Source organism: Nicotiana tabacum, chromosome 14 (genome assembly GCF_000715075.1).
Source record: "Nicotiana tabacum cultivar K326 chromosome 14, ASM71507v2, whole genome shotgun sequence".
Lineage (NCBI taxonomy): Eukaryota > Viridiplantae > Streptophyta > Magnoliopsida > Solanales > Solanaceae > Nicotiana > Nicotiana tabacum.
Genome location: NC_134093.1, coordinates 34,882,808 through 34,895,713, shown reverse-complemented (window position 1 = coordinate 34,895,713; position 12,906 = coordinate 34,882,808). Strand labels below are relative to the sequence as shown.

Genomic DNA, 12,906 nt, shown 5'->3' with positions numbered 1-12,906 from the left:
GTCATTCTTCTGGCCACCAGTTTCACCTTTGCCCTTCCTTGGATTTGGGCAATCTCTTTTGAAGTGACCTGGTTGATCATAATTGTAGCAATTTCTAGCTCTTGATTTGGATCGGTTCTTAGACTTTCCACGAGCTCCGGATCTATCATAGTTGCTCGAACTCCTTTGATAACTCCTGCCTCTACCTTCTGTGATGAGAGCATGTCCTTGACTTTCAGGCTTCTTTCTCATCTTCTCATTGAGTAAAAGAGCCGATGTGACATCTTTCAACTCAATGGTAGTCTTACCGTGTAGGATGGTTGTTGCCAGATTCTCGTACGAAGATGGCAACGAGTTTAATAGCAAGATGGTTTTATCTTCTTCCTCAATTTTCACTCCGTGATTGGCGAGATATGTGATTAGTCCGTTAAACACATTTAAATGTGACAAAAAATTCGTACCTTCACCCATGTGTAGGGCGTATAGCTGCTTCTTCAGGTACAATTTATTTGTTAGCGTTTTGGACATGTATAGGCTTCCAACCTTGCCCAAATGCCATGTGCGGTGTATTCATCGATGATGTTATTTACCACATCATCTGATAAGTGTAACCTAATTGCACTTTTTATCTAAGTCAGCCCAATCCTCAGCTTTCATGGTATCAGGCATTTTGGCATCAGCATCTAGTACCTTGTGTAATCCTTGTTGGACGAGCAGATCTCTCATCCTTCTTTGCCATGTTGAGAAAACGCTATCTCCGTTAAATTTTGCTACCTCATACTTTACTCCGAACATTTTTATTTTTCACTGAGTATAGTACTACCGACATTGAATAGTGTTTCTGTGAACGAGCAGAACCTGTGCTCTGATACCAGTTGTTGGAAATAAATCTCCTATAAAAATAAATATTCACAGTAATAGAAGCGGAATAATCACGTAACATTAAGATACGGTAATTAGCAAGAAAAAGAGTGACAACGACACCAAAATTTTTACGTAAAAAATCCTTTGAATAAGGAAAAAGATCGCGACCTCGAGACGAGCAACTGATATCACTATAGCAATAAATTTTACACTTTATAGGTTCGAGTAAAATACTCCAAAGACCACTACAATACTCAAAAGAAATAACCATCTTTTGATATTCCCACCTCACTACAATATCGCTCACTCTCTATTTTTTTCACAGACTATTTTCTTAAACCTTATCTGTGAAACCTCACTATTTCTTTCTCTATTTGTTGGTATGTAAAAATGAGAGTTGAAGCTCTCCTTTTATAGCCGAAGCCTCACTCTCTAAAGCCTATTATATTTGACAATTTGCACACACTTTTTTTTTTTTCCCTTTAATGTTGATAATTTAACAAAATTGGCTACCAACTCAAAGAAATTCAACAAAGTTGTCTATAAAACCAAAGAAATTCAATAAATTTGGCTACCAAATCAAATAAAATTTTCTTAGCTCACGCCTATTACTTTGGCTATGGCTATTGAATGAGATGGAGCCCATTAGGGCCCATCCCAGTTTGGTCATTTCAAATTTCAAATTATATGGTTTCAAAATTTTGACCCTCCTCACAATTTTGTGTTCCCCATCTCTTTTCTCTGTTCCAAAGCGATTGTCCAGAAGCTTCTCTCTCGCCGAACACATGGTAAAAGCTCATTCATATATTACTTCAAATCTTCAACCTTTACAAATGCACACTCTCAATTTTGCTCATTTTAGGGTTTATATATGAATCGATCCGTGAAATTTTGTGATTTCTGCTATGTATTTCGCATCGTGATCTAAGTGTTGGAATATTATCAATTTTAACATAAAATTTTCAATGTTTAGTTTTCTTTATTTCTATCCAATGGACATATTACATTTCAAATGTTCGTTGTTCAATTTTGCATATCTAGCTCATTTCGGAGTACGAGAATCTAATTTTGAACATTTTTAGATAAAATGTTCAATGTTCAATTTTGCATACTCACTTCGGTGTACCAGAATGAAACAGACTAAATTCTGTCTCCATTTTGTTTTGTATTTATTCCATAATTTTTAAAAATAAATTTTACATATTTAGAAACTAATTAAATAAGTTACTGTGTAACAAACTTTTAGAATTATAAATATTTGTGAAATCTGTGAAAAAGTTTTAATTTGGAAAAAATGTTTGAACTCCCAAATAGTGGTAATGCTAGCTAAAACGAAGGAGAGGGAATATCCTTTAAGAAAAAAGGAGGGGGGAGCTTGAATTGAAGTGAATTTGTAGATATTATCCTGAGTTTCAGAGTAAAATCAGGTGTTTTATATCTTTAACTCTTTTGGATTATATGGTTGCGAATGAGTAAAATCAGGTGTTTTATGTCTTCTCTTTTGGATTATATAGATGCTAATAGCCTAGAAGATTTTTTTACCAGTTTCATAATGGCTGCGATGCATGCATTGCTTTGTTAATACAAATAAAAACTACTCTACTGTTTTATAGTGTTTGGCTTATAATTATACAGTTATGTGAAACAAGTGATGATGTTTGTTAGGTGGTGACTTCGTGCAAGAGGAAGTGGGAACGAACACACTTAGGGAGAGAGAGATGATAGTTTTCTTTTGTAGTCAGAAATATGGACACTTGCGATTGTTTAAGGAACTTGCAAAAGAATAAGGCACCTTTGTTGTGGTGATAGCTTGTTGTTTGGGGGGCTACAATGCACTTCCTTCTTTTATGCCCTTATTTTGCGTTCTTGCCAATTCAACTTGGATTTTCGTGATTTCACTCATAAGCTCAAGCTTTGTGCACTTTGAAAACGAGTATCATGGCGAACTTTTTAGGTTGTTTAGTTGATCTTCAATCAGTAAAGTTGAAGAACTAAACTGAGCAAGTAGTGCGAACATTAATCTGAATATACCATCCATTGCTGCCGAGTGCATTGAAATAAAATAGTACTGCAATCGGCATAAACAACATGGTTTGTCAAGAGCTGCCTATAACCAAATTTTGATTTACATATGAAAGGGTGTGTCTAGAATAACTTTTCTGTAGACATCATAAAGAGCTATATAAAGTACTAGGTCTATGTGAAAACAGTTACAAGGATGCATATTGCTATTTGGTTTTTCCTTTGAAGTGAATTTGAATTGAAGTGAATTTGTATATATCCTGAGTTTCAGAGTAAAATCAGGTGTTTTATATCTTTAACTCTTTTGGATTATATGGTTGCGAATGAGTAAAATCAAGTGTTTTATGTCTTCTCTTTTGGATTATATAGATGCTAATAGCCTAGAAGATTTTTTTACCAGTTTCATAATGGCTGCGATGCATGCATTGCTTTGTTAATACAAATAAAAACTACTCTACTGTTTTATAGTGTTTGGCTTATAATTATACAGTTATGTGAAACAAGTGATGGTGTTTGTTAGGTGGTGACTTCGTGCAAGAGGAAGTGGGAACGAACACACTTAGGGAGAGAGAGATGATAGTTTTCTTTTGTAGTCAGAAATATGGACACTTGCGATTGTTTAAGGAACTTGCAAAAGAATAAGGCACCTTTGTTGTGGTGATAGCTTGTTGTTTGGGGGGCTACAATGCACTTCCTTCTTTTATGCCCTTATTTTGCGTTCTTGCCAATTCAACTTGGATTTTCGTGATTTCACTCATAAGCTCAAGCTTTGTGCACTTTGAAAACGAGTATCATGGCGAACTTTTTATGTTGTTTAGTTGATCTTCAAACAGTAAAGTTGAAGAACTAAACTGAGCAAGTAGTGCGATCATTAATCTGAATATACCATCCATTGCTGCCGAGTGCATTGAAATAAAATAGTACTGCAATCGGCATAAACAACATGGTTTGTCAAGAGCTGCCTATAACCAAATTTTGATTTACATATGAAAGGGTGTGTCTAGAATAACTTTTCTGTAGACATCATAAAGAGCTATATAAAGTACTAGGTCTATGTGAAAACAGTTACAAGGATGCATATTGCTAATTGGTTTATCCTTTGAAGTGAATTTGAATTGAAGTGAATTTGTAGATATTATCCTGTGTTTCAGAGTAAAATCAGGTGTTTTATATCTTTAACTCTTTTGGATTATATGGTTGCGAATGAGTAAAATCAAGTGTTTTATGTCTTCTCTTTTGGATTATATAGATGCTAATAGCCTAGAAGATTTTTTTACCAGTTTCATAATGGCTGCGATGCATGCATTGCTTTGTTAATACAAATAAAAACTACTCTACTGTTTTATAGTGTTTGGCTTATAATTATACAGTTATGTGAAACAAGTGATGGTGTTTGTTAGGTGGTGACTTCGTGCAAGAGGACGTGGGAACGAACACACTTAGGGAGAGAGAGATGATAGTTTTCTTTTGTAGTCAGAAATATGGACACTTGCGATTGTTTAAGGAACTTGTAAAAGAATAAGGCACCTTTGTTGTGGTGATAGCTTGTTGTTTGGGGGGCTACAATGCACTTCCTTCTTTTATGCCCTTATTTTGCGTTCTTGCCAATTCAACTTGGATTTTCGTGATTTCACTCATAAGCTCAAGCTTTGTGCACTTTGAAAACGAGTATCATGGCGAACTTTTTAGGTTGTTTAGTTGATCTTCAATCAGTAAAGTTGAAGAACTAAACTGAGCAAGTAGTGCGATCATTAATCTGAATATACCATCCATTGCTGCCGAGTGCATTAAAATAAAATAGTACTGCAATCGGCATAAGCAACATGGTTTGTCAAGAGCTGCCTATAACCAAATTTTGATTTACATATGAAAGGGTGTGTCTAGAATAACTTTTCTGTATACATCATAAAGAGCTATATAAAGTACTAGGTCTATGTGAAAACAGTTACAAGGATGCATATTGCTAATTGGTTTTTCCTTTGAAGTGAATTTGAATTGAAGTGAATTTGTAGATATTATCCTGAGTTTCAGAGTAAAATCAGGTGTTTTATATCTTTAACTCTTTTGGATTATATGGTTGCGAATGAGTAAAATCAGGTGTTTTATGTCTTCTCTTTTGGATTATATAGATGCTAATAGCCTAGAAGATTTTTTTACCAGTTTCATAATGGCTGCGATGCATGCATTGCTTTGTTAATACAAATAAAAACTATTCTACTGTTTTATAGTGTTTGGCTTATAATTATACAGTTATGTGAAACAAGTGATGGTGTTTGTTAGGTGGTGACTTCGTGCAAGAGGAAGTGGGAACGAACACACTTAGGGAGAGAGAGATGATAGTTTTCTTTTGTAGTCAGAAATATGGACACTTGCGATTGTTTAAGGAACTTGCAAAAGAATAAGGCACCTTTGTTGTGGTGATAGCTTGTTGTTTGGGGGGCTACAATGCACTTCCTTCTTTTATGCCCTTATTTTGCGTTCTTGCCAATTCAACTTGGATTTTCGTGATTTCACTCATAAGCTCAAGCTTTGTGCACTTTGAAAACGAGTATCATGGCGAACTTTTTAGGTTGTTTAGTTGATCTTCAATCAGTAAAGTTGAAGAACTAAACTGAGCAAGTAGTGCTAACATTAATCTGAATATACCATCCATTGCTGCCGAGTGCATTGAAATAAAATAGTACTGCAATCGGCATAAACAACATGGTTTGTCAAGAGCTGCCTATAACCAAATTTTGATTTACATATGAAAGGGTGTGTCTAGAATAACTTTTCTGTAGACATCATAAAGAGCTATATAAAGTACTAGGTCTATGTGAAAACAGTTACAAGGATGCATATTGCTAATTGGTTTTTCCTTTGAAGTGAATTTGAATTGAAGTGAATTTGTAGATATTATCCTGAGTTTCAGAGTAAAATCAGGTGTTTTATATCTTTAACTCTTTTGGATTATATGGTTGCGAATGAGTAAAATAAGGTGTTTTATGTCTTCTCTTTTGGATTATATAGATGCTAATAGCCTAGAAGATTTTTTTACCAGTTTCATAATGGCTGCGATGCATGCATTGCTTTGTTAATACAAATAAAAACTACTCTACTGTTTTATAGTGTTTGGCTTATAATTATACAGTTATGTGAAACAAGTGATGGTGTTTGTTAGGTGGTGACTTCGTGCAAGAGGAAGTGGGAACGAACATACTTAGGGAGAGAGAGATGATAGTTTTCTTTGTAGTCAGAAATATGGACACTTGCGATTGTTTAAGGAACTTGCAAAAGAATAAGGCACCTTTGTTGTGGTGATAGCTTGTTGTTTGGGGGGCTACAATGCACTTCCTTCTTTTATGCCCTTATTTTGCGTTCTTGCCAATTCAACTTGGATTTTTGTGATTTCACTCATAAGCTCAAGCTTTGTGCACTTTGAAAACGAGTATCATGGCGAACTTTTTAGGTTGTTTAGTTGATCTTCAATCAGTTAAGTTGAAGAACTAAACTGAGCAAGTGGTGCGATCATTAATCTGAATATACCATCCATTGCTGCCGAGTGCATTGAAATAAAATAGTACTGCAATCGGCATAAACAACATGGCTTGTCAAGAGCTGCCTATAACCAAATTTTGATTTACATATGAAAGGGTGTGTCTAGAATAACTTTTCTGTAGACATCATAAAGAGTTATATAAAGTACTAGGTCTATGAGAAAACAGTTACAAGGATGCATATTGCTAATTGGTTTTTCCTTTGAAGTGAATTTGAATTGAAGTGAATTTGTATATATTATCCTAGAGTTTCAGAGTAAAATCAGGTGTTTTATATCTTTAACTCTTTTGGATTATATGGTTGCGAATGAGTAAAATCAGGTGTTTTATGTCTTCTCTTTTGGATTATATAGATGCTAATAGCCTAAAAGATTTTTTTACCAGTTTCATAATGGCTGCGATGCATGCATTGCTTAGTTAATACAAATAAAAACCACTCTACTGTTTTATAGTGTTTGGCTTATAATTATACAGTAATGTGAAACAAGTGATGATGTTTGTTAGGTGGTGACTTCGTGCAAGAGGAAGTGGGAACGAACACACTTAGGGAGAGAGAGATGATAGTTTTCTTTTGTAGTCAGAAATATGGACACTTGCGATTGTTTAAGGAACTTGCAAAAGAATAAGGCACCTTTGTTGTGGTGATAGCTTGTTGTTTGGGGGGCTACAATGCACTTCCTTCTTTTATGCCCTTATTTTGCGTTCTTGCCAATTCAACTTGGATTTTCGTGATTTCACTCATAAGCTCAAGCTTTGTGCACTTTGAAAACGAGTATCATGGCGAACTTTTTAGGTTGTTTAGTTGAACTTCAATCAGTAAAGTTGATGAACTAAACTGAGCAAGTAGTGCGATCATTAATCTGAATATACCATTGATTGCTGCTGAGTGCATTGAAATAAAATAGTACTGCAATCGGCATAAACAACATGGTTTGTCAAGAGCTGCCTATAACCAAATTTTGATTTACATATGAAAGGGTGTCTAGAATAACTTTTCTGTAGACATCATAAAGAGCTATATAAAGTACTAGGTCTATGTGAAAACAGTTACAAGGATGCATATTGCTAATTGGTTTTTCCTTTGCATTTCTGTTAGACATAAGACAATTTCTTCACTGTACATCTTTGTATGTTAGCGTAATAAAAAATCTGACTGATTAATTGAGAGTGGGAGAGTTAAGAAGATATATTGTGATCCGAGAACTTCTGATTGCTCTTCTTGCTGAAAGCTAGTTATTGTGGAAATATAAGAGATACAGATTTCTGGATTTTAAAAGGACTTAGCTATATGGAGGTTGAAACTGCAATTAATTTATACCTTTCTACTTTTCTTCTGCTCCCTTATGACCCATAGTTTCTGGATCATTTTGCAGGACGGGCATGATGCAGATAATACAAAACAAAGCACTGCTGATATGACTGTATTTGTAAGTTTTTATGATGAATAATACTCTGGATTTTTCAATTGATGTTAAACACTGAATCTTCACTCCACTATTATTCTGGAAAGGTTTCTAGTCCATCTCAATGTGCTAACCGCTGAGTTACTGAAGTGTGATTCCTTGTTAAAGTTAGATCCCAAGGATTCATTTGGTTCCAATGAATATTTTTGTCAGTATGATCTTTTCATCATCAATGTAATTCTAACATGCTAGCCTGTCCCTTAAAGAACTATCTAAAATAAATGTGGTTCCATGATGTCAGGACAATGACATCTAAGCCAATTTATTTTTTGATTGAGAAAACTTTTTTTGTTATATGCCCTTTACCCACCCAATTTCTTATGTACACCATGAGGATCATAATTATTCATATCTGGATACCAAGGTACCTTATCAACATATTGATGCAATTCTTGCTGGCTGACATATGAGACACTGGGTGCCTGCCATTTATTTATTGGCCTTATATATCGTTGTGTTGTTCACTAGAACTAATGTCATATGTGACATCACAAATAATCACATCCATTTTGCTAGCTAACTTTTCCTTACCTGCTTTCTGCTCTTGCAGGTCCAGAATCTTCTTCAGCAAATGGTGAGCCTGCTCTCTCTGCACCAGTAGGATTCTTCCCTAGTTTTTATCAGATTTATCTTCTAATTGATATTGTTTTCTCTTTGCAGCAAACCAGGTTTCAGACAATGTCTGAATCAATCATCTCAAAAAATATCCTTTTCCTATTTGTTGTCCCTTGTTATCCAGTAACTGATTTGATTCTTGGTCCTAATCTACATTAATTAGTCGCTGCACGGGTGTCATCTAACTAGTGAAGTAGGTCGTACGTAGCATGTCATACAGCTCTTGATTTCAAGAATCCATAAATGTGCCCGTAGTTGTGAGGCTCGAGGGGGTCAACTTTTTCTACTTCAGCTCTGTTTTCTCCTAATTTTTAAGTTAGTATGACTTCTGGTGATCAAAACTGAATTTATCCTTCTTTATAGTTTCAGGAAATTTATGACAGGGATAATTCTCTAGTGACATCAAGATTTGGTCGTATGACTTCTGGTACTCAACCAGAATTTAACCTTCTTTAGTTTCATGAAATTCTATGAAAGGGATATTGCATTAGTAACATTAAGATTTGGTCGTATGACTTCGGTTACTCAACCAGAATTTAGCCTTCTTTAGTTTCATGAAATTTATGAAAGAGATATTGCACTTGATACATCAAGATAGGGTTGCTTATTTCAATGTCTTACTGCAGAAAAGGCAGGTGATGTGTATCAGTGTATAGGTTGGCTTTTGTATCTCACTTTTGGTTTTCTGTTATCTCTTTCGTTTATGGTGAATATTTCTACATGATATAGTGTCCCTGTCAAATTGGTCTAAATAGGTCTGTGTTGATCGTTGTTATCTCTAGTATGTTATATGTTGCATCTACATTTTGTGAGATCAACTTGGACAAAGTCTGTTTAGTCCTTGACAATGCTGCACTTGATGAGATGGGGAACCGGATTGATGAATTGGAGCAGAGCATCAACGATTTGAGAACTGAAATGGGCCAGGAAGGTTCTCCATCGCCTTCGGCCACACTAAAGTCAAAAGATGAACCAAAATCTGCTGAGGATTCTACATAAAGTAACTGACGATACATCGAGGTGGTTTATCAAACAATTGTTTAGCTTTAAAAGAGTGTTATCCTTTTTTGGATGTTATGCCTTTTGGTTTTGATAGCTGCATTCTGTACCTGGATTCTCTGGTTCTGGAAAGAGAGACGTGTGCTATTGGTCATTGATTTGGTTATCAAATTATGCTTTTATGATAGTATGTTAAAGGGTGTATAACGAAGGGTTATATTGTTGAGATTTTAGGCCCTCTTCAAACGAGGGCCAGTTTTCTTGTCAAAGCCCTCTTTTGCTTTAATCTACTGATTATTATCTCTAATAGTTAAACGTAGAGAAGTTATTATTCTTCCGTGAACTAGCTGTCGTTCTTTGTCAACTTCTTCGGAATATCGTCTCTTTCCCTTTTATAATGTGAGTGTGGGTTGAGTAGAGAAAGGTAGAAAGTAGAGTGAATGAGTATCTTATTAGTACTAATAGTTTTGGTGCCATATCCTATTACTCTCTTTAAAAGGACGATGGGATTATATTACTGCGTTTAAGTTGCTGTGAATTTGTATAGAATTTTAGTTCTTAACTTATTGCCATCAAAAGGATCGCAGTTACACAGTAAATATGTGGGTAAAATGTGAGTGCGAAATAGTTATCTTCTTGTTCCTTTGTATAGTTTCACGTAGCATAAAGCAAATTACTGCTACCCCGAGGCTTTGAATAGTTCATGAACCTCTAAAGGGGTGAATTTGGGCAGAGAAAAGTACTTAAATAGAGTGAAGAAAGGGGTGGATTGTGCTCGTTTCTCCTAGTTAGGTGCTGCATTTCTATTAAAATTATTCTTTTTTCTTTCTAATTTTTAACTATATTTGCTACTATTATATAAAAATATTTGGATAAAATGTGAAAATGGAAGAGATGGTTGACAACTGTAGAGAAAAGGATGTGCGAATAAAGGAAGATGCCAAATGGGTGGATCCAAGTTGTAAATGGGATATATAAAAGATGACAATGACAGGATTCACTTGTGTATGTCTTGTCTGTGTAAGGGGGAAAAAAAGAGAGTAACTCGTGAGTCGTTGAAGTTTGAAATTTTGATGAGGATGTGATTACAACACTTGTCGTCTTGTCCCAACAATCAAATTATGACTATACGAGAGTGTCTCTTATTCTTTTCTTTCTCCCCTTTCCCTTCTCTCTTTTAGGTACACACAATTAGATATTTTTAATGCCTTCCTGCATTGATGCTGAATTGCACATTTTCATCATTTATGTTAGTTGAATTATTACTATGTAGATAATCGATTTCTATGTTCTCCCTTACCGTCTCTCTCTCCGTTGAAAACGGAAAACTGATAATTGTGTTGTGGTTGGCTTAATAGGTTAATTATTTCTAGAGTTTAGTAAAGAAATATATACACAATTTGTTCACTTAAAAGATAATTTCACATAATTTTCATTTAAAGATACATAAGGCTCAATGAAATATGAATTCAACAGCCAACATTATGACATTTTAATTCTCTTTCTTTTTTGCAATCTTGCTGTATTTTGAAGTCATTCTTTTTCCTGCAAGTAAGGGAAAGTTCTTTGGATGGAATTAGAAAATTTGAGTAACTGAAGCCTCAGAAAATAATACAGTTTGGTGATGCTAGGATTGCAAATTTTGATTCACACAAGTATTTTTCCTTTCTCTTTCTCATGTTACGAGCTCCTTAACCCCCCCAAATTTTAAAAATGAACATAAAATATTTTAGTTGTATCAAACCTTAAATTAAGGACCAGATAGGTATTAGCCACCTATTGTGGTAAAGGTTCATCCGGGCTCAAGCTTCCACTAAATAAAACAATATAGCACTCCCTTACCCAATTTCTGTGGCCGTGTTTAACTAGCAATAAAAAAAGGAAAAACTTTTGTAACTTATAATCTAAAACAATTTATGTGGTGGTGTTTTACTCGCAATTAAGTTGAAAGAAAAAAAGACTTTTAAAACTTGTGGTTTAAAACTAGTTATAAATATTTCTTTGACCATATCTCAATAAGGATAAAATAAAAAAATTAAAGTTAATTATTTCTAAATAAGAAAATGTAATATTTTTTTGGACAGTAGACGCGTGAACTGGGATAAAGGGAGTAGTGAACTAGATATTTTTAAGTAGGCCAATTATTAGAGAATTAAATGGAAACAGCAGAGCTATTAGTTGTATATTACACATAACACATGTACTGTTCTCACATAACCTCAAAAAAGTACAAACCTAAATGTAAGGCACATTTTCGAACAAGACAGGAATCTTCCAGTAGAAAAAGTACAGTTAGATTTACTTCAAAATTCACTTGCCAAGACAAATTACTTCAACTTAATCATCCAAAAAACAAAAACGAATACCAAGTGCTAAAACATTATTTCAAATAAATATATTAAGTGGAATGATAAATTAATATTACAACATCATACAACAAACTACAAGAATGTTCTCTACCACAATTCCCAAATACAAGTAACAACAAGCCTTACTTTATGCCACAACCCACAAACCATCCTCGATAACAGATCACAATAGTACAAACCTCAAAAAGAATTTTAACTTTTACCAGTGCGCGGTAAAAAAATTTAAATACAGTAAATTTCAAACTTTACTTTTTTTTCAACGGCGGCATCGCGTGATGGCACTGCATCCACGTCGGTAAGGATTCGCCTGCGCTCCGGGACGGCAATTGTAGTACGAAGCACCTCTTCTCGAACACGGAACTCTGTTCCTGCTCAGCGCACCGTAGCTAATGTATCTCCTACGGTACGCTAATATGCGCCGGGTGCTCTCAGACTCCATCGAAAACTCCTCGTCGCTTCCGTTTTCGGCCAAGAACTCACCGATCGAACCCTCATAGATCGATGAAGCCGATGACGTCATGGACAGCGTCATTGGATAAAAGCCGAGCTCGTGGGCTCCAGTAGCTGCTGCCGCTGCCGCTCCGATGAGGAAAATCGAAGAGATCAACAGAATGGTGAAAGAGTTCACTTTCACCATCGCCATTTTTGTGGGTTTTGGGATTTTCTGAGAAAATGAGGAATTTTCTAGAGAAAGTTTTGTTTCTTTGATGGAAAAAGTTAGGGAGAAAAATATATAAAGAAGTAATAAGTTGAAAACGAGAAATAAAGGAGTGGGCTATATTTATAAGTGGGGATAAGGATTTTAAAAAAAAAGACCTTTCAGATTGGGAATAATAACGAGAGTGCCATCTGATTTTTGTCATTTTGCTTCTAAATAATGCAAAGGCTAAATTTAGTGTAGGAGGAATAATAATGATAGTGGAAGTTATGATGGTACAAGGGACGGCTATAAAACTGAGTTTTTCTTCTTCCTTTGTTTATTTGTTAATCTGGATTCTTTTCTAAGGGTGTTATATATATATATATATATATATATATATATTATTTTTTTTTAAATTT

The 12,906-nt window shown here is 34.8% G+C and overlaps 1 protein-coding gene across 1 annotated transcript; it reads left to right on the top strand.

Moving 5' to 3' along the window:
* The first annotated feature begins 1,463 nt into the window (after positions 1-1,463).
* LOC107804453 (heat shock factor-binding protein) lies at positions 1,464-9,785 on the top strand. Its single transcript, XM_075229484.1, has 5 exons — positions 1,464-1,631; positions 7,775-7,828; positions 8,415-8,438; positions 8,525-8,567; positions 9,336-9,785. The coding sequence occupies exons 1-5, from the start codon at positions 1,479-1,481 to the stop codon at positions 9,476-9,478; spliced, it is 417 nt and encodes a 138-aa protein (XP_075085585.1). The 5' UTR covers positions 1,464-1,478; the 3' UTR covers positions 9,479-9,785.
* The last annotated feature ends 3,121 nt before the right edge of the window (positions 9,786-12,906 follow it).

Bases quoted from the DNA above. Each gene is read 5' to 3' on its own strand.
- LOC107804453 (XM_075229484.1), top strand. From the start codon at position 1,479: ATGGAGCCCATTAGGGCCCATCCCAGTTTGGTCATTTCAAATTTCAAA. The intron at 1,632-7,774 runs GTAAAAGCTCAT...ATCATTTTGCAG, and splicing joins TCTCTCTCGCCGAACACATG to GACGGGCATGATGCAGATAA. The intron at 7,829-8,414 runs GTAAGTTTTTAT...CTGCTCTTGCAG, and splicing joins CTGCTGATATGACTGTATTT to GTCCAGAATCTTCTTCAGCA.